The following is a 25,310-nucleotide window of genomic DNA, read 5'->3' as shown; positions in this document are numbered from 1 at the left end:
CAGTGCTTTATCTATTGTGCCACCTTGCTGCCTCTGGCCTCTCTCTTCAACCAAAGACAATCATGGCGGGTAAGCAGGTGGGCTGGCTCTCAGTTCTTATACCCTTCCTGAACGGTAAGTATTCAATGAAGGGCTGAGAGTGAAATCATGCCAAAAATATCTCTGTACTCAAATCACCTGCAGCCTTGGGCTATCTAGACAAAAGGATCTGTCCCTATCCAAGATGAGTCTTCCTGCCTCCAGGCCCAGCACTCTATCCACTATGCCCCTGCCTCTTAAACTGTGGGGTTTAACCTCATATGGGTTGTGTAACTGAATGTGGGGGTCAAGAAAATTTTGGCAGTAAATGTTTAATCTGTATACCTATTTTATATACCTATGCGCCCAGGGTTACATAAAGATTTCTAAGGCAAAAAAGTGTATCGAGTAGAAAAAGTTTAAGAAGCCCAGCACTGGGGGCAGCTAGGTGGCACAGTGGATAAAGCACCGGCCCTGGATTCAGGAGGACCTGAGTTCAAATCTGGCCTCAGACACTTGACACTTACTAGCTGTGTGACCCTGGGCAAGTCACTTAACCCTCATTGCCCCGCAAAAAAAAGAAGAAGAAGAAGCCCAACACTATGCCACCAGCTACCCCACCTTCTAGGGAAGATACACAATACAGTGACTTACATTCATACTAAGGGTTAAATGATTTTTCCAAATAATTTCCTTAGAGAAGAGGGATAAATAGTTACCAAGGAGTGGGGAGTTGACATGTCACAAGTGTGTGTGTGTGTTATTTCAAAATTTTGATTGTGCTTGTTGTATATGTCTGTACTGACCCCTAATTCCTCCAGTTCCAATCTAACAAGCTTAATAATTTTCCCATTTTAAAGTAGGCGACAACATATAAACAGATAAGTGTATGTATATATGCATACACATGTGTATATATACACATATCTCTCTATATATGCATGCATATGTATACATAGACTTAAATGTACAAAACTGAGGAGGGAAAGAACATTAACACTTGGGGAATCTACCAAGGCTTTCCATATAAAATAAGCCTTGATTGAACCTAAGGATTCTGAATGGTGGAGGTGAAGAAGGATTTTACTCCAGGCATGGGGGGCAGCCTAGGCAAAAGTATAGAAATAAGACATGCACTGTTAAATTCCAGGAATAGCCCGAGTATCCACTTAATGGAATATAAAGAAAGTATTTGAAAGATAGGACCTGTGATTTCATAGATATAAAGAACATCTGGGTGACTTAGAAAAACACAAACTAGAATTATCTGTGTTGTATTGTATATTTATCTTGTTAGATATTTCCCAAAACTAATTTTGGGGGGGGCAGGGCAATGAAGATTAAGTGACTTGCCCAAGGTCACACAGCTAGTGTCAAGTGTCTGAGGCTGGATTTGAACTCAGGTCCTCATGAATCCAGGACTGGTACTTTATCCACAGAGCCACCTAGCTTCCCCCTCCCAATACTATTTTAATCCACTTGCTGCCAGCAATTCTGACACCTTTAGTCACCCTCTAGACTCTATGCAATCAGCAAAGCAATAAATGGAACTCGGATCTATAGCATGTGCCAATTTCCAGGCTATAAATGCTCACAGGGAAAAGTTCCCAATTGCTTCTAAGAAGCCAGTTAGAGCTGGCTCCAGCATCCCCCTCCCTATGGAGGATCTGTGTGGAGCTGTCCAGCAAGCAGTCAGTGATGTGGGACTAGAGTTCAGGGGATAGCTTAGGGACAGAGATCTAATTGAACCCATGGAAGCTAACAAGATCACAAGAGGATATGGTGTAGAGAGAAAAAGGTCCAGGACAGCACCATGAGGCACATCCATAAGTGGGTGGCTCATGCACATAGAGGCCAGTATATGTCACCATTAAATTTTAAATTAATTGGTAAAATTTTTAAATTAAATTTTAAAATTGCACCACTTTTAAAGGATCCATCTCCAAATGTTATCATTGTTTGGGTCCCCGGGAAAGGCTGAGGAACCTCTCCATAGTCAGTCCCTTCCCAAACAGTTTCCCTCAATCAGTCCAAAAACCTGTTTTGGCTTATGCACAAGCTCTATTCATGAATTTACTGTGTCGCCAATTTGCCGTGTGACCTTAAGCTTCTGTCCTCTGAGTTCCGACTTCATCCTCTGTCATGTAGTGATGAGAGGTGCTCTGCTCTTCTCTGCCCTGCCTATTTTAGGGTTCGAGTAAAATAATAGGGTTCAAGCTAGAAGGGACCTTGGAGATTATGACCTCACTTTGAAAATAAAGACACTGTGATCTGGAAAGGTGAAATGACTTGTCCAAAATCATCCTGTTAGCTGGGGTAGAGCCAAGAGCAGAACTTGGGACTTTAGATACCCCATCTAGCGTTATCCCACTATCCCATGCCACAGGGACAGACAGGAATTTGCTTCCATCATCAAGTTTCCTCCTTTAGAATCCCCAGGGTGGACCACTGCCTGACCTGTTCCAGAGAGTCCCAGCCCTGGGTATCCAGCTGCTGAGGAGCTAGAGAACAGAGATTTCATCCTATCTGGGTCTCTCCCATTAAATATTCCCTATTCCAACCCCCTCACAAAGTACATTTAGTCCTCAAGGACAAAGACCTCAGTCCCTCTGGGGTCTGGCCCTTATCAGTTCTCTAGTAGGTTGGGAGGATATAGAGAAGACAAACTGAACTCATCAACATCATTGACTGTGGTCCCATCCTCCCATCCCTGAGTAATAGCTATCTGAACTATTCTTTATGACTTCTCCCAAGAGACCCACAGGCCCTGGGATAGCCAATTTGATCCTGCCTACTGTGTGCAAAGTACTCCTATGTTAGGCACTGGGAAGAAATGGAAAGTCTAGAGAATTCCATTTGATTTTTTTTTTGTTCTAAAGAATAGCTCACTACTGCAACAGGGAAGGATATATTTGGAAACAAAGTTGACATTAAAACAAAACCTATCCAGGGGAAGCTAGATGGCGCAGTAGATAGAGCACCAGCCCTGGAGTCAGGAGTACCTGAGTTCAAATCCAGCCTCAGAAACTTAACACTTACTAGCTGTGTGACCCTGGGCAAGTTACTTAACCCCAATTGCCTCACCTTAAAAAAAAAAAAAAAACCAACCCTATCCAGAAAAGACAGTGGGAAAATAAGACGCCAAGACAAATAATTATGACACACAACATTACATGTTGAATGCCTGAAAGGAGGGCAGATAAAATATTCTGTAAGGTGTTGAAAGGAAGGGCCATTACTTAACAGGAGAGAATCAGGGAAATCTTCCTGGAGGAGATGGCATTTGTGTTATGCTTCAGAAGAGGAAAAGAAATTCACAGGCAAGGCAGGAAGGGAGGGGCTTTTCAGGCATAGGGAATAACATGACTAAGGGCAGGTAAATGTAGGTAGGTACCTTGATAGAATGAAAAAGAGAGGTTCTCAGTTTAGATCAGGAAGGGACATTAGAGGTTATCATGCCTGAGCTTTTCACATTACAGATGAGAGAGAGAAAGAAGGAAGGGGAGGAGAAGGACGAAGAGAGGGTGGGAGGGGGTAGAAAAAGAAGAGGGGAGAAAGGGAGGAAGGAAGGAGGGAGAGAGGGAGGGGGAGAGAGAAAAGGGAAAGAAAGAAAGAAAGAAAGAAAGAAAGAAAGAAAGAAAGAAAGAAAGAAAGAAAGAAAGAAAGAAAGAGAGAGAGAGAGAGAGAAAGAAGGAAGGAAGGAAGGAAGGAAGGAAGGAAGGAAGGAAGGAAGGAAGGAAGGAAGGAAGGAAGGAAAGAAAGAAAGAAAGAAAGAAAGAAAGAAAGAAAGAAAGAAAGAAAGAAAGAAAGAAAGAAAGAAAGAAAGAGAGAAAGAAAGAAAGAGGGGGAAGTGCAGTGGATGAAGCACTGGCCCTGGAGTCAAGAAGACCTGTGTTTAAATCTCACCTCAGACATTTACTAGCTGTGTGACCTTGGGCAAGTCACTTAGCCCTCATTGCCTCACATGAAAGAAAGAAAGAAAGAAAGAAAAAAAGAAAGAAAGAAAGAAAGAAAGAAAGAAAGAAAGAAAGAAAGAAAGAAAGAAAGAACAATTTGCCCAGGGTCACACAGCTAGTAAGTGTCTGAAGCAGAATGTGAACCCTGACTCTATAGGACTGGGGTCTGGACTGGCCCCCTTCTTACCCTTTCTTGTCACTGGTCTCTCTCTCTCTCTCCCGCCCTTCATCTCTTTAATGTTGCAAGCTGAGCCACTATGGACAGGTCGAGCCCTACCCCATTCTCACATGGGATTAATCCTTGCCAAATTGGATTCATCCATTTACTCACTTCTAAACCCCTCGCAATCTGGCTTCTGACTTCACCTCTGACTATTCCTCAAATCTGACACTCCTTCTCCTACCTTAGTGCATTCACTCAAGCCATTCCCCATGCTTGGAATGTACTATCTCCTCACCTTGTTTTCTAGCAATCATTACCTTGCCACCTCATCCACAAAGCCTCCCCTGATTCCCCACCCCCTTCAATTTACCTTGAATTTCACTTATTGAGGCAAATGTTTTCTATCTCCTCTCCCCACCCCAGTCTAGTAGTACTGCCACCTTCTTGAGGGCACTGGCTGATTTGTTTTTATCTTTGGGTCTCTAGTGCCCAACAGTTCCTGGCACAAAGTTCTGAAGGATACCCCAGGTTGGCTCCATAGTTACGGACATGGCAGACAATCATGGTTCATTCTGGACTCCCACCCTAACCCACCCCACCCCCACCTCTCTGGGGATGAGATAGTCAACATCTCCCATTGTGCTTTTCTGCATGTTTCTGTTTCCCAGGAATCAGCTTGGCCCAGCTCCTCCTTCCCTTTCCTACAGGTGCCCTGCATGAGGTCAACCACAGAGGATTTCATCTTGGAACTGTGATAAAGCCCACGACTCAGAGTCCCAGGCCTGGTTCCAGTCCTTACCCCTGTGGGAACAAGCTTTCATGAAAAAAGCCAGCTGTTAGTACTTTTCCACCCCAGATCCTGAGAGATCTAAAACCCCCTCTGCCCCAGAGGGCTTTGGCTCCGTTAGGACTGGAGAAGCATCCCGCCTATCACCACCGAGCACAGCTGATATCAGGGAGGCCCCCGGAGTACAGGAAACTGGGGCCCAGGGAAAGCTCTGTTGAAAAAGGGTATGGATGTGTGGTGGGGGGCTCATCATCTTCACCGGATACTGGCTAAGCTCAGCAAACACTTCTAGCCTTGTGTCTCTAAGTGTTCCTTGTGTAGTCATTTCCAGGATATTTTCATTCAAACTCAAGTGCTGATTAGCTTTTCTGATGAGGTTAACACAATAGCGGGGGTTCAATACATATCTGAATTGTATTGACCCTTGAGTTTGTACTCTATTTGAGTGAAGTGTCTGGGATATACTGCCTGTGGGTAAGAACTTGCATCCATCACATTTTGTTCGCCTGGAGAGATGACCCAAATCTTCAGCTCTGCTTGGAAGTCAGCTTACAGAAATAACAGCAGTTAGCACAAATAGACCACATTAAAATTTGCAAAGTCCTTTAGAAATATTTCATTTAGGGGCAGCTAGGTGGCGCAGTGGATAGAATTTTGATTCAGGAGGACCTGAGTTCAAATCCAGCCTCAGACATGTGGCACTAGCTGTGTGACCCTTGGCAAGTCACTTAATCCTCATCACCCTGCAAAAATAATAAAAAGAAAAAAAGAAAAATATCTCATTTGATCTTCACCACAACCTCTACAGGTAGGTGTGATTACCATCCTCATTTTATAGATAAGGAAACGAGCTGAGAGAGATTAAGTGACTTGCCCAGAGTCAAAAATACAGTAAGTGTCTAAGGCAGGATTTGAACTTGAGTCTTCCTGAGTCCAAGTACAGCACTCTATGCACATTGTGCCACCTAGCTCACATGTAATAACAAATCACACTTATGTGGAGTTTCAAGATTTACAGAAAGGGGGCAGCTAGGTGATGCAGTGGACAAAGCACCAGCCCTAGATTCAGGAAGACCTGAGTTCAAATCCAACCTCAGACACTTGACACTTACTAGCTGTGTGACCTTGGGCAAGTCACTTAACCCTCATTGCCCTGCCCAAAAAGAAAAAAAGGATTTACAGAAAGGTTTCCTTATGAATTATCCCCATTTTACAGATAAGAGAACTGAGGCTCAGAGAGATTGAGGGACCTACCCAGGGGCAAACAGTTCAGTTGCAGAGCTAGGATCCGTACAATTATAGATTTAGAGCTAGAAGGGATCTTAGAGACCACCGGGTCCATCCATCTACCTCATTTTGCAGATGAGGAAACTGAGGCTCAGAGAATGAGTTGTCGAGGGCGACACAGCTCACAGCTGGTAAGTGTTAGATTCAGACTGACGTCTTCTTGACCTCAAGTCCAGTATCCAAGCTATACACAACGCCACCTAAGTTCAGTCTTCCTCCCACAGGACAAGATGATGCATCCCTGGATCCTCTCATTCCCTCAACCCCACCTCCCAGACTCAGATTCACTTCTCAGGCACATTGACTGGGTGTTTCATGTCTTAATTGAGATACTTCCAGGTCATGCCCCTAGGGCTAGATGCCCAGCTTCAGTCTGGACATTGAGGATTTGGTCTGCCCCGCTTAACCATCAGCAACCAGGGGGCAAAGAAGGCTCATTAGCAAATAACAAGTGATGACTAGTAGAATGCCACACTAGGCGGAGGGGGGAGACCCAACAGGCAATGGAGAGGGGCTCCGTGGGTGGGAGCAGGCTGCTGTACCATACTGGTAAACAATCATGGAAGAGAAACAGTGGGAAGGGAGTTGCCAGAAATGTATGAGCAGAAAAGAAGTGGGGGGGTCATGTGATGAAAGGGAAGGATAACCATCCCATGGGCAGCCGTGTGTTCCCCCCAGACCTTAAAAGCAGAAAGAATGTAATTCACACCCAGGAATTTTTACCAGCTGCAAGGGCATTGGAGCCCTAGCAGCAGGTGAGAGATTAGTGGGGAAAGTATGGAAACAGAACAGATGCCAAGGGAAGAATAGGATGCATACCCTGCCCTCCTCCAAATTATGCACTCTGACATTTATGTAGAGCACTCTCAGATTCTTTCTTATTTCCACAACAACCTGGGAGAGAGAAGGAAGGGAAACAAGCATTTTTTAAACACCTACTATGTGCCAGGCACAAATACTATTATCTCCATTTTACAATTGAGGAAACTGAGGCAGGCATAGGGTAAGTGACTTGCTCAGGATCACATAGCTAGTAAGTATCTGAGACAGGATTTGAACTCAGGTCTTCTTGACTCCAGGCCCAGGGCTCTATCCACTGCGCCCCCTAGATGTTCTATTTCTAACCCCTAGACTAGACACCTCTACTTCTAGTCCCATTTTATAGGTGAGGAAATTGAATCACTCAGAGGGGAAATGACTTCCCCAAGGTCACAGAGCTGGAACTAGAAAAACAGATCTCCTGAATTCCAGAATTAGACCCAGAGACAGTGTAGAAGCACATTCTGGTTTGGGTTGACATTAAGAGAACTGAAATATGGTTTAGAAGACAGATCCCTATGTCTGAACACATTGTGGGATGTGATTGTGATGGAACACTATTGTGCTATAAGAAATGATGAGCAGGACACTCAGAAAAACCTGGAAAGACTTCACTGAACTGATACAAAGTGAAATGTATGGCATACAAAGTAACAGCAATATTATAAGATGATCACCTGTGAATGACTTTGCTAGTCTCAGCAATACAATGATCCATGACCACCCTGAAGGACTTACATTGAAAAATGCTATCCATCCCCAGAGAAAGAACTGATGGTGTCTGAATAAAGGCTGAAGCATAAATTTTTTTACTTTATTTTTCTTGAGGTTTTTTGTCTCTTTAACGATGTGACTAATATGGAAGTGTTTTGCGTACCTACCCATATATAATCTATATCAAATTGCTTGCCTTCTGATGGGGGGGGGGTGAGCTTGGGGTGGGGGCAGGGAGAAAGGGAGAGAATTTGGAACTCAATTTTTTGTTTGTTTGTTTGTTTTGTTTTTGTTTTGTTTTTTTGCAGGGCAATGAGGGTTAAATGACTTGCCCAGGGTCACACAGCTAGTAAGTGTCAAGTATCTGATAGTGGATTTAGAACTCAAAGTTTTAAAAATGGATGTTAAAAATTGTTTTATATGCACTTGGGGATAGATAAAATACTAGATAAAAATAAACTGAAAATTCAAAAATTTTTTAAAAGAAGACAAATGCCTGTGTTTGTTGTCAAACGATCTGGGCTCATATCCAGGCTACTACCTGGAAGTCATTTCCTTTCCCTGAACCTCAGTTTCTCTATCTGTGAAATGAGAATGGTTGGACTGGGTCAGGGGTTCTTACCTGTGGTCCATGGATAGATTTGGGGGAGGGGATAGACTTGGAAGAGGAAAAATGACTTATTTTCACTAATTCCTAACTGCTATCTGGCATTTCCTCTGATAATGAACATGGGCAACAAAACATTATTCCAAGAAGGGGTCTGTAGGCTTCACCAGACTGCCAAAGGGGTCTGTAACACACTGAAGATTAAGGATTCTTGTATTCTGGGATCTCTCCTGGGGAAGAGTTATTTAACTTCTCTGAGCCTTGGTGTACTCATCTGTCAAATGGAGAGAAAAAATACTTGCATCACCAAGCTCACAGGTTTGCTGTAAGGAAAGACCTTAGTCATCATGAACATTCTCAGTCCAGAGTCTTTCCTCGGCACCATCTCTATCTCCTCAGAGATTAAATGGCATATCTCCTTTCCTGGAGCTCCAAGCAATGAAGCTGCCCGTGGAGCCAGAGAAACCCAAGTGGAAACAGCTGCTCCTGGGCCAGCCCCATGTTGGGACCTGCCTGCGGGAAATTTCACTTTTAGGTGTTAAAACTCCAGACAAAAAAGCAGGCTTCTCTCAAGATGACCTAGGAAACTGGCCCCAGCCCCTGTCCCACCCCAGTTACCTCTGTGCACCTGGCTAGGCAGCTGTGCTTCTGTCCTAGGTCTTGGAGGACAATGAACAAGAGGGTCCTTGGTTTTTATGTTCAGTTGGTGAGGTAACAGTTCCTGAGGAGCTATTGGGAGACATAGACACTTATAGGAGGTACTGCAGATGGGAAGGAGAGAGACAGAGAGAGACAAAGAGACACAGAAAGAGACACTAACAGATCAACTCCTTGACTTTGGCCTCCTGTCTATGCTTTTGTAGGGTCATCTTGTGTCCAGCACCTAGTCTTCAATTTTACAGGTTTGGAAATAATTTGGATTATTGGGGGGTTTTTTTGTTTTTGTTTTTTGCGGGGCAATGAGGGTTAAGTGACTTGCCCAGGGTCACACAGCTAGCAAGGGTCAAGTGTCTGAGGCTGGATTTGAACTCACTCAGGTCCTCCTGAATCCAGGACCAGTGCTTTATCCACTGTGCCACCTAGTTGCTCCCGCATTGTGTTTTGTTTGTTTGTTTGTTCGTTTTTAATTTTTTTTTTGCAGGGCAATGAAGGTTAAGTGACTTGCCCAGGGTCACACAGTTAGTAAGGGTCAAGTTTCTGAGGCCAGATTTGAACCCAGGTCCTCCTGAATCTAGGGCCAGTGCTTTATCCACTGTGCCACCTAGTTGCTCCTACATTGGTTTGTTTGTTTTTTTGGGGGGGTGGGGTTGTGTTTTGTTTTTGTTTTTGTTTTTTTGCAGGGCAGTGGGGGTTAAGTGACTTGCCCAGGGTCACACAGCTAGTAAGTGTCAAGTGTCCGAGGCTGGAGTTGAACTCAGGTCCTCCTGAATCCAGGACTAGTGCTTTATGCACTGCTCCACCTAGCTGCCCCTCCTGCATTGTTTTTAATCAGGGTGATCAGGCACTAGAGGACTGCTTCTCATTAAGCAGCCCCACAGGAGACAATAGAGAACCCAACTCTGAGTCACACAACAACCAAAAATAATATTTACAAAACCCATATAACTTGTGATGGGTGTGGCCAAGGGACTCACTGGCTCCCCTGGCTTCCTTCAAGTCAACACTCAGATCAATTCCCATCTTCTGCAGGAGGCCTTTCCAGTCTCCCCACTGCCAGTGGTAGTGCCTTCCCTCGGAGATTACCTCACATTGTCACTGTATATATAGCACATATATTTATATAAAACTACATATGACTATATATACAAAACTCTACTTATAGTTATTTGCATGGTATCACATTAGAAGGGGAACTCTGAGGGCAGTGACTATATTTGGCTTTCTTTATGTCCTCGGTGTAGCACCGTACTTCCATATAGAGATAAATTAATGCTGTTGATTGCCTGAACCTGGTCAAGATTAATTCTTTGTTTAAAAAGTCAACATGTATAGGAAACGAGATCTCTCCTCTCCTCTCCTCTGCTCTCCTCTGCTCTCCTCTCCTCTCCTCTCCTCTCCTCTCCTCTCCTCTCCTCTCCTCTCCTCTCCTCTCCTCTCCTCTCCTCTCCTCTCCTCTCCTCTCCTCATGATTATATACAATGTAAGCATAACCACTGACACCATATTGGAGTCTTTGTTCTGTCACTGTCTCCTTGATGGGGTGCAAACCAAGCTTTCTCTGGGCACTTGGCTAGTTTTTGCCAACACATAAGAGATGATGGATTGAGTCTAACATCCTCATTTTATAGATGAGGAACCTGAAGCCCTTAGAAGGGAAATCTCTTACCCCAAATCAGAGTAAGAACCAGAAACCAGATCCCCTGACTTCTAAAATTAGAAACAGAGCTAATCACCCGCCTGAGATATAACCTAGGATTTGGGCTTTAAAAGGAAAAGCAGACACAGAACTCAGTGAGAAATGGTAAGAACCAGACCAGGGATGGCGCCAAAGAAGTTGGTCAGACACAGAGACTCTAGTTCCCTAGAGGGAAGCCCACAAAACCTTGCCTCTCACCCAATGAACCATTTAGCCCCAGAGGCAACAGCAAACCAAGACAGCAACAAAGCAGTGCAGAATTTGTGAGCCATGCAAATGAGCTGCAGAGTGAGGACTTTCTAGACCATGCCAAGTTTCTGGACCAAGTAGGAACCAGAACCAAGGAATAGCAAGGGACAAAGTCATGGAGTGGTAGAGCCCAACCCTACCTTGGCCTTCATTAGTGAAGATATGTGGGTTGCAGAGGTCCAGAGAAAGGGGGGCCACTCTAACAATTCTGAATTCTGTTCTCTTCTGGGGATCTCTGGAGCCTCCAACCCAGGGGAGAAGTCTAGGGGCTGTGGAGTTCACCAGTAGGGGAAGTTGGCTTGAGTTCCTAGAACTACTCTCTGCCCAAAAGGCTTGGTCCAAATAAAATGAACATGGGATGGTTCTGTTTTTATCTCTGTATCCTAATAGCCTAGCACAGTGCCTTGCCCATAGAAGATGCCATTTAGCAAGATGCTTGGAATATTAGTAAGCACTTCGTAAATTCATCTTCATTCATTCTACCCTCTGAACCTCAGGATCGTCTTCTGCAAAATGAAAGAGTTGAACCAGGTGGCCTCTGAGGGCTATTCCAGCTCTAAATCTATGTTCCCAATGGAATGGAATGGAATTCTTCCCCTTTTCCAGGATCTCCACAGTGGCTTTGCCATTGTTTCTTCACTAATTGCAGCTCCCAACATGACCCAGAGACTCCATACAACTCTATTGATGCCTCCATCTGCCGCCATCTTTGGTGCCACATGGTTCCTCCTTTCCTGGAGCCCATGACTCTAAGGAAGGTCATGGGGGCTTCCTTCCAGGGAATGGAACATCTGTATGTGTATGTGTATGTGTGTGTGTGTGTGTGTGTGTGTGTGTGTGTGTGTGTGTGTGTGTCCAGCAAGCTTCTTTCAGACCCTTTGAAATAGAGTTCCTTGTTTCTTGTTCCTTCCTTGTTCCTTGATCATGTCCTTTTTAAAGATCACATTCAGGGGCATAGCTGATAGCCACCAGTGGACCCATCATCCTTAAGGGAGCTCCAATGGGCCAACTAGTTTTCCAAGCAGAGGGACTTCCACCTTTAGCAAGGAGAGATCATTAATTCCAGAATACAACCTCCAAGCTGAAAGCCTCCTTCATTAACTTTAATTGATGAGAAGTTCACCTTGACCAGGTGCTTCCTGGACATACTCTTTCTATTCAAAGCACGATGCTTTAAAGAAAAACATTTATTAAAGATTATTTAGATAAGCCTTTATTTTCAAAGATAAGCATTCACCAAGCACATAACTGCCAAGCACTGTGCTAAGTTCTAGGGATACAAATAAAAGTCAACAAGGCAGTGTCTGCCCTACAGGAGCTTACATTCCAATAACAGAAGACAACACAAGGGGGAGCTAGAAAATGTGGGGTGGAACCATTCTAAAGACCTTGGCTTCTGGACCTCAGAATCCTCTGTCCAAGAGGTCCTCAAAGTCAAGATTCTGAAGGGTGCATGATCTGTTAGCTCCAAAAATTGGGAAAGGAGGGTTTCTCTCCATAGGGCTGCTCTTGGTACCATGGCAAGGGGCTATGAAAAAGAGCTATTACAAAGCCTCTAGCTTTTGAAATTTTAAAAAAAGCCACTGAAGAACCCACTATTCTCAAGAGGAAGAGAGCCAAGGATTTCAACTGCAACCAGAAGCAAAGAGAGGCTCCAGGGATCTGTGCTCAAGGAAGCCATGCCTAGAAGTGTCTAGTAGTGATTATATGTCGGACATAAGTGCCCAGAGCGATGGCCAGAGGAGGAGGAGGAGGAGGAGGAGGAGGAGGAGGAGGAGGAGAAGGAGAAGGAGAAGAAGAAGAAGGAGAAGAAGAAGGAGAAGAAGAAGAAGAAGAAGAAGAAGAAGAAGAAGAAGAAGGAGAAGGAGAAGGAGAAGGAGAAGGAGAAGGAGAAGGAGAAGGAGAAGGAGAAGGAGAAGGAGAAGGAGAAGGAGAAGGAGAAGGAGAAGGAGAAGGAGAAGGAGAAGGAGGAGAAGAAGGAGAAGAAGGAGAAGAAGGAGAAGAAGGAGAAGAAGGAGAAGAAGAAGTGACTGTTGAGATAAACATAGAAGGAACACAAGGATTTCCAGAGGCCAAAACAAGGAGGAGGAGGTGCATTCTAGGTATGAGGGACAATCTAAACAAATATGTGAACATGGTTGATGGAATGTTGAATTCAAGGAATAATGAGTGTGGCCATGGGGCCATCACAATCCAGAAATGGATTCAGAAACCATTTTGGTGATGCCTTTTTGACCTTGTTTTTTTGGTAGAAAAAGCTGAACTACTACAATAAGCTGACTTGCCTTCCCCAAGTCTCTCCACACTCTGGTCTTTCTTCCATTCAGCCACTAAAGTGATTTTCCTAAAGCACAGGTCTAACCATGTCACTCCTCCACTCAGTAACCTCCAGTGGCTCCCTATTACCTCCAGGATCAAATACAAAATGCTGTTTGGCATTCAAAGGCCTTCATAACCTAGCCCCTTCCTATGTGTCCAGTCTTCTTCCACTTTGCCCTCCTTGTCATACTCTTTGACCCAGTGACACCAACAAGACATTCTACCAATAATACATTCCATCTCTAGGCTCTGAACACTTTCCCTGGCCAACCCCCATGCCTAGAATGTTCTCCTTTCTCCGTTCCACCTACTGACCTCCCAGGCTTCTTTTAAGTTCCAACTGAAATCTCATCTACTAGAAGCCTTTCCCAGTCTTTCCCAAATCCCTCTTAATTCTAGTGCCTTCTTTCTGTTAAATTATTTCCTATTTATTGTATATATAGATTGATTTGTATAGATTTGTTTGCATGTTTTATCCTCCATTAGAGTGTAAGGTCCTTGAAGGTGGGGACAGTCTTTTGTCTCTTTTTGTATTCCCAGTGCTTAGCACAGTGCCTGGCACATAGTAGACACTTTTTCTTTCTTTCTTTCTTTTTTTTTTTGGTGAGGCAACTGGGGTTAAGTGACTTGCCCAGGGTCACACAGCTAGTAAGTTGGCAAGTGTCTGAAGCTAGATTTGAACTCAGGTCCTCCTGGCTCCAGGGCCAGTGCTCTATCCACTGCGCCACCTAGCTGCCCCCATAGTAGGCACTTAATAAATGTTTATTAATTGATTGATCTTACACACATCAGAATGGAGTACAGGATAGGACAAGGCTTCTAATCTCTGGACTTCACCCCATTGCCTCACTCCCTCCAAGATTTTCAGGGGCTGTTGTTGCCAGATGGTAGTAAAAGGAATTGATAGGACACCCCATAGTGGTCTAGTATGGGAAGGAAAAGACAGAGAGTGAAACAGGGGTTTCATCAGCTACAGCCAAAAATGGCCCATACTTGTCTATGCTGTTTACTTTCATATTGGCTCCCCTTTTGCTCTGCCCCAACATAATCATGTGTGCCTATTGCCCAATTATAAAATAAATAAAATAATCAGACCTCTGACAAGCCTATGACAATTTAATCTATGATGTCAACAGGGAGAGATTTTGAAATTTAGGAAGAGGTTTGGATTCCTTCATAGAGGCACTCCTCTGGGGTCTGTGAAGTTTAAAAAACATATCTTGGAGCAGCTAGGTTGCCCAGTAGATAAAACACTGGCCCTAGATTCACGAGGACCTGAGTTCAAATATGGCCTCTGGCACTTGACACTTACTAGCTGTGTGACCCTGGGCAAGTCACTTAATCCTCATTGACCCGCAAAAAAACAAAAACAAAAAAACACCATATCTTGATAACTGTATTTATTTCCACTTCCAACAGTCTATGTTTTTGTCTCCTAAAGGTAGAGTGCCAAAACTGAAGATTGTCAATGAATTCTGGCCTATACAAACATCAGCCCTTCCTTAATTAGTTTCTGAAGGGAGCAACAGAACATCAGAAAGGCTAAAATATGGATCCCCACTCTGCCAGGTCTCTAGTACTAGCCTTTTCTTGGCCTTGGCCTTGGCCTTCTGAGCTGTGAAATGGGGACAATCTTCCTAATAATTCTCAGCATTCTTGAGCGGGTTAGTCTTGCTCAGTGGTGTCAAACAAAAAGAAACATATCCCCAGAGGCCACATATTGACTCAAAAAGCCACAAGTTGACATTATCCATGTTATATTGTATTTTTATTAATTTTATTAAATATTTCCCAGTTACATTTTAATCCAGTTCATAGCACTGGGGGATGTTGTGGAACACAGCACATTCTATGACCCTAGTCTTGTCCACGGACACCTGGGCATTATGGGAGACTACCTGGGAACGACTCCAAAATCCTTGTTCTATTGACGGAGTATCTTTCCCTAGTTTGGATGTACCCACGTCTGCAGGCCTGATGGGGTACTGAAGAGGAGGTAGTAGTGGTGCTAGCAAGGGCTCCCTCCCAGTCTTCTCCAGGGAAACTCAGCTTCTTGGCATAAGCTGGTCACGTGCTGCCGCCCAGTGGCCAAGGCTGTATAAGACTCTTTGAGAACTGGCCATCAGTCAAGCTCAGGTGAGGAGTGAGCTGAGTTCCTCACCCAGCAGCAAAGACTGGCCTCCCTGAGTCTGCCCACAGAGAACATCCTCCTTCAGAACTGCAACAACGCACAACCAGAAGTGTCCCTGATGGTCTTCGGGGAGTAGCTGTATCCAATGGGGCAATAGAGAGGTTGTCTGCTCAGCATCAGCTTGGACAAGATGGATGACCCCAGTGGGCCCTTCCACCTCAGGGATGATGCTTTGTGGACCTTTGTGGAACTAAAAATGGAAAGATGTTTAAAATTATTTCTCTTTTGTTTTTGCAACAACCCTATTTCCAAATAGGGTCTAGCAGTGCATGTAATATTCTTCACCCATAGCCCCCCACCCCCACCCCCCTCTGCAAAAGAAGAGGAAATCTTAAATGTGATAGAATAGCTTCTTCATTTTCCAGAGAAGGGAAGTGACTTGCCCTGGGTCACACAGGTATTTGAAGGCAGAGCTGGGAGAAGAATTCAGGTTTCTTGAATCAATGTCCACAGCCCTACCTGCTGTAATTAGCAGCAGGTTGGTCTCCCAGCCACAAGTCTCTCCTCACTGCATTGCATCCTCTGATCAGCTGCCAAAGTGATTGTCCTAAAACACAGATCTGGATATGCAACCACCCACCCCACACCCCGACTCAGTGACTCCCTGGTTGTCTCCAGCTGCCCCGGGGGCTTGGTGTAGTAAATACTCATTTAGTCATTCATTCACCTTCTTCTTTGTACCCTCCCTCTCCTTTTCAGCTGGGGTAACAATGTTCCCCTCTTCATCCACATTCCAGTCCTCATTGCCTCAATACTCCTCTGGTCTAGCCAACACATGCCCACTTCTCCTTCAATTAGGCTCAGCCACAGTATCAGGCTGATGAACCGTCAATGCTTTGGGAATGTATTGGTGCTGCCCTCCAGTGGTACTTTGTTGGTATGACAGGCACTCAGGACCAGGTTTGAGTCTGGATCTTGGGGGGAAAAAATCAACTTTATCTTGTGGTGTCTATCGGAACCCTTTCCCTGACCCCTTTGGCCAGGGCATGTGCAGGTGTGGACGTTTAAGGCCTGGGCTCTTCCATCTCTTCTCCCTGGCATGGAGCTCCCACATTCTCAGCATCCATCCTTCACCAATCGACCCAAGCATCACTGCTCAATTAGCCCTTGAGCCCCCACAAACTCCTCCTTCTTTCCCTTTGCCAAGCTGTAAACCGATCTGAAGGGTCCCTAATGGACCCAACCAGAGTATTTGGTCAATGAAAGTTCTGGGATCCAAGTAGTCTCCAAAGCCTAGAAGTAACAACGGGATGGGACCCTGAGTAAGGAAATTCCATAGGTTCATTCATACATTCACAGCCGGACCATCCCCCTTATTTTACAGATGAGGAAACTGAGGCCCGGAAAGGATAACTAACTTGCACAGGATCACAGTGCTGGTAAATGTCCAAAGTGGGATTCCAATTCAGCTCTTCATGACCCTTAACCCAAAAAACCTAACCCTAAACTTGGTTCCTGAAGGAAGAATCCAGCCCAGTTTTTAAAACATCCTTGTCATTATTCTCACTCTGGCTTTGGAAGGGAAGGTGGTCTGAGAATTTCAGTCCCCCACAGGTGTGATCCGCTGGCAGATGTGCTGCCATGTGCCTTGCTTTGCCCAAGTGGGCAGCTTCATCAGTCCAGGGGTGGGGCAACCTGGCCCCCACAACTAGAAGAACAGGGGCAGAAAAGGAAAGGAGCATGAAGGGAAGGGGCCTTAGAATTGGTACAAACCATATGCAGGGCGTTGGGGTGGTGGGGCACAAACCCACAGTTCTGGTTTAAACAGGATCTCTGTTCTCACTGAATTTATGGGCTAGTGGGAAGGAAGGACAACGCGATGGTCACTGGAGACAGAATGGTGGATCTGATGGTTGCCAGCTGAGGAAAAAAGGGATCCGTGGACCCCTACAATTCTCTCCCAAGTCCTGCCCCTACCCTCGCTGTGTCAGGTCCTATTTGTCCTGGCCCCCAAGCCCTTCTATACTTAAAGTAAAAGGTAGAGAGAGGGTGTTAGATCATGCCTGGGTATAGCGTTCAGAGAGTACTGGAGCATTCCAGAGCTGCTACAGGGGAAGATGGAACTGGGGCTGTCTCAGTAGTAATAAGAATGATGATTGTCATCATCACCACCACCATAGCTACCATTTATGTAGCATTTTTTTGTTGTTCAGTCCTGTCTGACTCTACATGACTCCATGGACTTTGGGGTTTTCTTGGCAAAGACACTGGAGCAGTTTGCCATTTCCTTCTCCCATTTTATAGATGAGGAACTGAGGCAATTAGAGGTTAAGTGACTTGCCCAGGGTCACACAGCTAGTAAGTGTCTGAGGTCAGAATTGAACTCAGATCTTCCTGATTCCCATGTCTGATGCTCTATGCACTGCACCACCTAGCTGCCCCTAAATAGCACTTCAAGGTTTATAAAGCTCTGTACATATGTTCCCTCATTTTCTCTCCACAACAACCTTCTCGGGTAGGTTCTATTACAGATGAGGAAACTGAGGCTGAGAGTTTAAGTGACTTGCCCAGGTTCACACGACTAGTAAGTATCTGAGGCAGGATTTAAACTCTGCTCTTTCTGGCTCTAAGGCCACAGCTATTATTACCTACTTTGCTACTCACCTCCCTCCAGAATGGAAATGGAGGTGAATCTAACTCACAGGCACCGCAGAGGTCTCCAGGCTGATATTAGAATCCCTGTTTTGACCCCCAGGACCACAAATTGTTGTAAGGAAGTGGTTAGATCATGCTACCCAGTTATTTCCAGTTATTTGTGAGTTACCTTAGGAACTTGGTGACTTGATTCGTAACTCATGAATGGGGACCCAAGCTGTAATTTATCACAACTAATTGCCCCAAATCCCCTAACCTCACCCTGGTAAAGGGCTTTCAGAGCCAGAGTTTTCAGGGGGGAGTTTGTTATATTAGGGCCAAGAATATGTATATTCTTTTATATGTATTATTATGAAGTATTATATGCCTATATTATATTAATGTTAATGTCACATTGATTGTATTATTAATACATTATATGTTCTAGATATTTTGTATTTTTTATTGTTCCCTAAAAGGTTCCGCACCTATATTCTCTTTAACATGGCCTGTGGAAAGAGCAATACAGTATTTGTAAGTTAAGGTCTGATGGAGGAAGAAGGTTTGGGTATTTTTCTTTTTCACCCAGTGGGTGTCCCTGCTTTCCAGCATCTTAAAGGACAAAGCAGCCAGTAGGCACATAAGGGTCGCTGTTGTCTCTCCCATTAGACTATGAGCTTGAGGGCAGGGACCATGTTTTTGCCCTTAGTTGCTTCTCCAGCACTCCTTATGGTGCCTGGCACAACCATCCCTCATTTGATCTCAGAACTTAGAAGCAATCCTCTTTGGAGATAGGACAGTTGACTGGAGGGCCCATCCCAAGCTCTACTCCTGGCCTCAGTGCCACATGGAAATGTCTTGCCCCTGGAGGGGTTGCACCAGATACAAAGAGTATGGAGGAGGGGTCCCATTGCCCTGGAGAGCTCCTTAGAAACCAGCGCGGGGATGCTTAGGGGAGATGAGAAGGAAACAGGAGAACACTCAGCATGAACCAGACTCTATGACTTGGCCTCAGGCTTCCTGCTCTGGACTTGTAAGATGGCTTACAGGTGGTTCTCAGGGAGCCAAAGTCAATATTTTATCCAATGGGACTAGATCTATTCCTGCCTAAGCACAGAAGGACTATGTGACCTTGAAATGCCCTTCGCTTCCTGAACAGTCTGTGACTCTGCTCCGTAGCAGGGCTGAGCGTCCCATGATATGCTGCCATTTGGAACCTCATCAGTGAACCCAGAGTGGGTGGGCAGGAGAGACAGAAAGCTCAGTACTCTGGAGCCCGGAACCAGGAGTTCTGGGGTTGGAAAAGAGGATGAGGTAACAAGAAGGTTTCATCTCCCTGGTTCATGGCAGGTCCTCTGGGTCCTGAAGGCTACTCTGGAAGGCCCTTATCATGGCGTCACGAATCCACAAAGGCCAGACAATCCAACCCTACCATTATACAGATGAGGAAACTGAGGCCCGGGGAAGTAAAGAAATGTACGTGCAATCCCAAAAGACTCATGACAAAACACGCTATCGGCCACCAGAGAAAGAACTGATAATGTATGAATAGGGACTTTTCTGAATACAGATCTTTCTTTCTTTTCTTTCTTTCTTTCTTTCTTTCTTTCTTTCTTTCTTTCTTTCTTTCTTTCTTTCTTTCTTTCTTTCTCTCTTTCTTTCTTTCTCTCTTTCTTTTTCTTTCTTTTTCCTTCCTTCCTTTCTCTCTCTCTCTTTCTACCTTCCTTCCATCCTTGCATTTTGTTGTTTGAATCTTCTTGTACAGCATGATTAATACATTATTGTACATGTATAACCTATATTGGATTGCTTACCATCTCAGAGAGGGAGAGAGGGATAAAATTTGGAACTCTAAACTAAAAAAAAAGTTTTTAAATTGTTTTAACATGTAATTGGGGGAAAGTGAAATACTAATTTTTTTTAAAAAGAAATATTCTTAAAGTCACATGGGAAATAAGCATCAGAGGTAGGTTTGCACCAAAATCCTTTGATGCCCTGATGCTAGGGATTCAAATGACTATAGGGTGAGAAGTTGGAAGTGGAGAAGTAAGGAAAAGTCATAGGGACTAAAGACACCAATGGACAGCGGGTGGTCCTGAGTCCTGGGAGTTCCACCAGGTGCTCACTTGCAGATGATGCCACAGAACAATCACTGCTCAAAGGCACAAGGATCCTTGTACTTCCAGCTATTTATCCCCTGTGGCCTCATGGACCCAGGAAGGAAATCCATAGCAGAGACAACAGGAACCAGATGACAGTATCATGTCAGTCTCCTGGGGCAGGAACCAAAGGGATAAGGACCGCCCCCCGCCTTCTACAGCAGGAGAAAGGAGAAGCACCAAGAACAAGAGCAGCACAGAGCCCAGAAATACAAGGCGAAAATGCATCTCTCCCTGCTGTCCCCTCTGCCTCTGCCTCAGTTCACATGCTCCTGGGTCATTGTCGGCTATAAAAATTAATCTCAGGATGCTCTGGGATATTAGTAATGGAGGTTAAACTTTCTTCTTCATTCCATTCATGCACTTTATGGCACAGGTGCAACCCAGCCAGGAAACAGAAGGATGGACTTCATGCCTTAATGAAAAGTTCAGCTCAAATACCACATACTGAAAGAGGTCTGACACCCACAGCTGCTAATGAGTGTTTCCCCAGTGAGTCTATCACACATGTGGTAGAAAGGAACTAAGCTGAGCAATGTAAAGGCTCCCCTTCTCCTTAAGCATGATCAGGGAAGCATCTCTCATTCTGAATGTTGTTTCCACAAAAGACCACCACAAATAGCAAGTAAATGTATCTCTCCAAGCAAGCAGAAACCATGGAATTCATGCAGAATAGAATATGCCAAAGAATAGACAAGAATGAAGGAGCTTTTTAGCTGGGAGTGAGATGAGGTCTCAATTCAAACTAGGAGAGGAAAAACAATCCCACCCATAGAAGGTACACCCTGACAGCCACTAGAAAAGAGACATGATGAGGCCAGCTTCCCACACATGTCTGCTGTTAGAAAAATTTTCTATCTTACCTCAAGTGTCCTCCATCCACATCTCTCCCCAAACCCTTTGGAAACATCTTAGTAAGTCCTATATGTCCCGAATTCTAGAAACCCATCAGGAGTCATGTTTCATGAACAAAAGCAAGAAAAATACCCCAGGCTTGGGTAGAAACCAAGTTGTAATAACTGTGCTGGTAGGCTGCAGAAAGTTAAGACACTTTCCCTCTTTGGGTAAGGAGCCCTCTCTGCTCTGGGTAGACCAGGTTCAGTTCTATGGGTACCTGGCCTCCTGAGTGAGTAATTAGACTGTTTTCTTGAAGTATCTGGCTCTCTATATCCCTATCCCAAAGCCCCAGAGAAAATTACTGAAAGTTTAGGTTTGACTTAGGTCTAGGTTCTTCCCAAAAGGGAGTAGAAAAGTGTTCAATGTATAATATAAACCAGGTATGTGACAGCTATTTGTTTACACACACACACACACACACACACACACACACACACACACACACACACACTGCTTAAAACACAGAAGGCTTACAAGCAAACATTAACAAAGACTCTAAGAATACCAAACAGTAACCTGTAACTGTTATTATACTCTCCCAGGAGGTTGATACTTAAAACATCAAAAGAGAAAGCAAGCCTTTTGAAGGACTGCTGAATCAGGATTGTACTTTTGCTTCAGTTCCATACTTGCTCCCTCAAGGTCCAAGTCTTCTGGTGAACAAAGTTAGGTGTTGGAGTCTATTACCTGATAGTTGACTCCCCCTCTAAGAAGTCCTATCTATTATATATATATATATATATATTGCAGGGCAATGAGGGTTGAGTGACTTGTCCAAGGTCACACAGCTAGTAAGTGTCAAGTGTCTGAGGCTGGATTTGAACTCAGCTCCTCCTGAATCCAGGGCCAGTGCTCTATCCACTGTGCCACCTAGCTGCCTTATCTATAATAACTGTAAAGGAACCTCCCCTAGTGCAGCCAGCACCAACTGAGAGACCCAAGAGCTCCTGACCTCTCAAATGCCCAATTCCAAGGCTAGAAATGTCCATCTCAGGATCAATGTTCAATCACCTGGACTCAGGCAGAGAAACCCTAAGTCAAAGAACCAGCCAGGTCCCCAAGGCTCAGGCTCAGGCAGACCTGGAGCAGCATCTGCTTTACTGACCTCACATGAGCAGGTGCCATTTCTAATGGTTGGGGGAAGAGTCAGAGAGGGAGTGTCACATGTCACACACAAAAGAAAGAAGAGCACCAGAGAACAGTTGCTCCTTTTTAAATTTCCTAAGTAGGCCATTCTTTTTTTTTTTTTTTTTTTTGCGGGGCAATGGGGGTTAAGTGACTTGCCCAGGGTCACACAGCTACCAAGTGTCAAGTGTCTGAGGCCGGATTTGAACTCAGGTACTCCTGAATCCAGGGCCGGTGCTTTATCCACTGCGCCACCTAGCTGCCCCCTAAGTAGGCCATTCTTCCTGGTTGGGAGGTGAATTCTTCCTGACATAGCTTGATGTAGCCCTGCCCCTCTCCCACCACAGCTCTAGGGGGTGGGGAAGAAGTGGAACTAAGAGACCATCTGAGATTTGGTCTATCATTCATTATGGTCACCAGAGTAGAGCAGATCAAAAGGAGATCTCCTGTTTATACCCATCATGCAAATACTTGTTTTATATGTAATTTTATAGGATATAGCTCTAGAGTGTGAAGGGAATCTTAGAAGCTATCCAATCCAACCTCTATTTTACAGACAAGGAAACGGAGGCACAGCAAGTCTAAATGACTTGCCCAGGACACATATGTTAATAAGTATCTGAGGCAAAATTTGAACCCAGGTCCTTCTAGTGCCTATTTCAAGGAACATAGGAGATGTTTAATGTTCTTATTTTTGAGTTGTTTCAGTGGTGCTTGACTCTCCATGATCCCCTTTGGGGTTTTCTTAGCAAAGATACTGGAGGGCTTTGCCATTTCCTTCTCTGTTTCATTTTACAGACGAGGAACCTGAGGCAAACAGGGTTAAGTGACTTGCTCAGGGTCATACAACTAGGAAGTATCTGAGACTAGATTTGAACTCAGAAAAATGAGTCTTTCTGACTCCAAGCCTGGCACTTACTCCACTGTACCACCTAGCTGTCCCAGATGCTTAATAAACACTCATTAATTGATGGACTCCTAAAGGAGTCCTAAAGGTTTGCTAAGACCAGCTCCTGGAACCGGAATTTGGATAGGATACAACTTCTCCTCTAACATCTCTTATTATAAGGTTACATAATGGAAATAAATTCTTGGAGAAGGCAACTGAGTACAAGGCTCTGTTCTTTTGTGGAGAGATGACTGAAAATTTAACCAGAAAACTGAAAATTCAACACCAAGTTAGCAGTTTTACTAAGAAGCTTGGATTATAGTTAGAACACCGGAAGCCTGGTTGTCAGGACTCCAGCATGGGGGTGGGGGGTTAAAGTTGCCAAAAGGCAAATTTAGGACAAACTTGGACTCTGGGAAGAAACTCCTGAATAATCTGTGATGCTTATGGTCAGGGCTAACCAACTGGGTTTAACAAATCATTGAACACTGAATAGGATTCCCTGATTTGGAAGGAGTTCTCGGTTTCCTTTTTTAGGTTTCTCTTTGTTTTGCAGGGCAATGAGGGTTAAGTGACTTGCCCAGGGTCACACAGCTAGTGTCAAGTGTCTGAGACCAGTTTGAACTCAGGTCCTCCTGAATCCAGGGCTGGTGCTTTAGCCACTGAGCCACCTAGCTGCCCCTTACCACCTAGCTGCCCCCAGGTTTCTCTTAAATTACAGCATTGGGGGGCAGCTAGGTGGCACAGTGGATAGTGTACCAGCCCTGGATTCAGGAGGACCTGAGTTCAAATCTGGCCTCAGACACTTGACACTTTACTAGCTGTGTGACCCTGGACAAGTCACTTAACCCCAAATGCCTCACCAAAAATAAACAAACAAACAAACAAACAAACAAATAAATAAATAAAGTACAGCATTGATCTCCCCTGATAGAAATCATTGAAGAACCATGAAGACAACTGGCCTCTTGGTTCAGCCCCATGGTCTCTCCAGCTCTGGAGTTACTCTCTGATAAGGGGACCATGGGACCAACTGCCCTACGGTTCTGTCATCCACGTGTAGAGGGTGCCCACTGGGTCCCTCTCCCATTAATCAATCAACAAACATTTGTTAAGTACCTATTATGTGCCGGGTACTGTGCTAAGCTAAGTGCTTTATAAATAATAGCTCACTTGACCCTCACACAACAACCCTGTGAGGTAGGTGATATCATTGTGCCCATTTTATAATGGAGGAAACTGAGACAGACAGAGCTTAAGTGACTTGCCTAAGGTCACACAGCCAGTATGAATACAGAGATGGGACTTAAACTCAGGTATTCCTGGTTCCAAAACCTGGCCCCAGTTCTCTGTCCACTGCACCAGTACATCTCAGACTTCTTGGTCTCAGGGCAGCTTTACATAATTAAAAATTATTGAGGAGCCTCCCAAAAGGGACTTTTGTTTATGTGGGTTATATCTAGAGCCATTTACCATATTAGAAATTAAAACATCGCTTCTTTCTCTCTCTCTCACTTTCAGCCTCTTCCAGTCAGTGGAGTGCCTGTTAGTGCAGGCTGTGGTGTAAAGAGGGCTAAGTCTAAGAACCATACCACCCACAACCAATCAAGAAAATGGCAGAGAAATGGCATCAAGAAACCTAGGTCACAGAGATACGAGTCTCTGAGATGCACTTTGCCAAGAAACACAACAAGAAGGGACTGAAGAAGATGCAGGCCAACAATGCCAAAGTCATCAAGGCCCTGGGCACCAAGGCCTCCAAGGCCAAGCTCCTCAGGCCCAAGATACCCAAGATCCCCAAGGCCAGTGCCCGGCATGCTGGCCTCAAGAGGGCCACCAAGCGTCCAGGCCCTAGGGTCAGCATCAAACACCCAGGCCCCAAGATCACAAAGACTGATTCTAAGGTTGCCAGAACCACTGACCCCAAGGCCGCCAAGCCTATTGACCCCAAGGCCACCAAGTCTGACACCCAGGTCACAAAGTCTACCGCCAAAGCAGCCAAGTCAGATCCCAAGACAATAAGTCTGATCCCAAGGCAGCCAAAGTCCAGTGATTCCAAGGCTGCTAAGCCTGCTGAGTCCAAACCCAAAAATGCTGGGGCTAAAGCTGCAAGTCCCAAGCCTTCAAAATAGATGCTTCATGGGGGCAGCTAGGTGGCACAGTGGATAAAGCACCAGCCCTGGATTCAGGAGTACCTGAG

The 25,310-nt window shown here is 44.8% G+C and overlaps 1 protein-coding gene across 1 annotated transcript; it reads left to right on the top strand.

Moving 5' to 3' along the window:
• Positions 1-62: 62 nt before the first annotated feature.
• On the top strand, positions 63-25,242 carry LOC122738269 (histone H1.5-like). Its single transcript, XM_043980331.1, is given in 7 exon segments — positions 63-114; positions 4,624-4,665; positions 4,806-4,858; positions 4,994-5,148; positions 10,922-11,033; positions 24,632-24,773; positions 24,776-25,242. Coding segments are annotated over 7 exon segments (1,023 nt in total).
• The last annotated feature ends 68 nt before the right edge of the window (positions 25,243-25,310 follow it).

The sequence above is a fragment of the Dromiciops gliroides genome, chromosome 2 (assembly GCF_019393635.1).
Source record: "Dromiciops gliroides isolate mDroGli1 chromosome 2, mDroGli1.pri, whole genome shotgun sequence".
NCBI classification, from domain to species: domain Eukaryota; kingdom Metazoa; phylum Chordata; class Mammalia; order Microbiotheria; family Microbiotheriidae; genus Dromiciops; species Dromiciops gliroides.
This window is presented reverse-complemented; position numbering and strand designations above follow the sequence as displayed.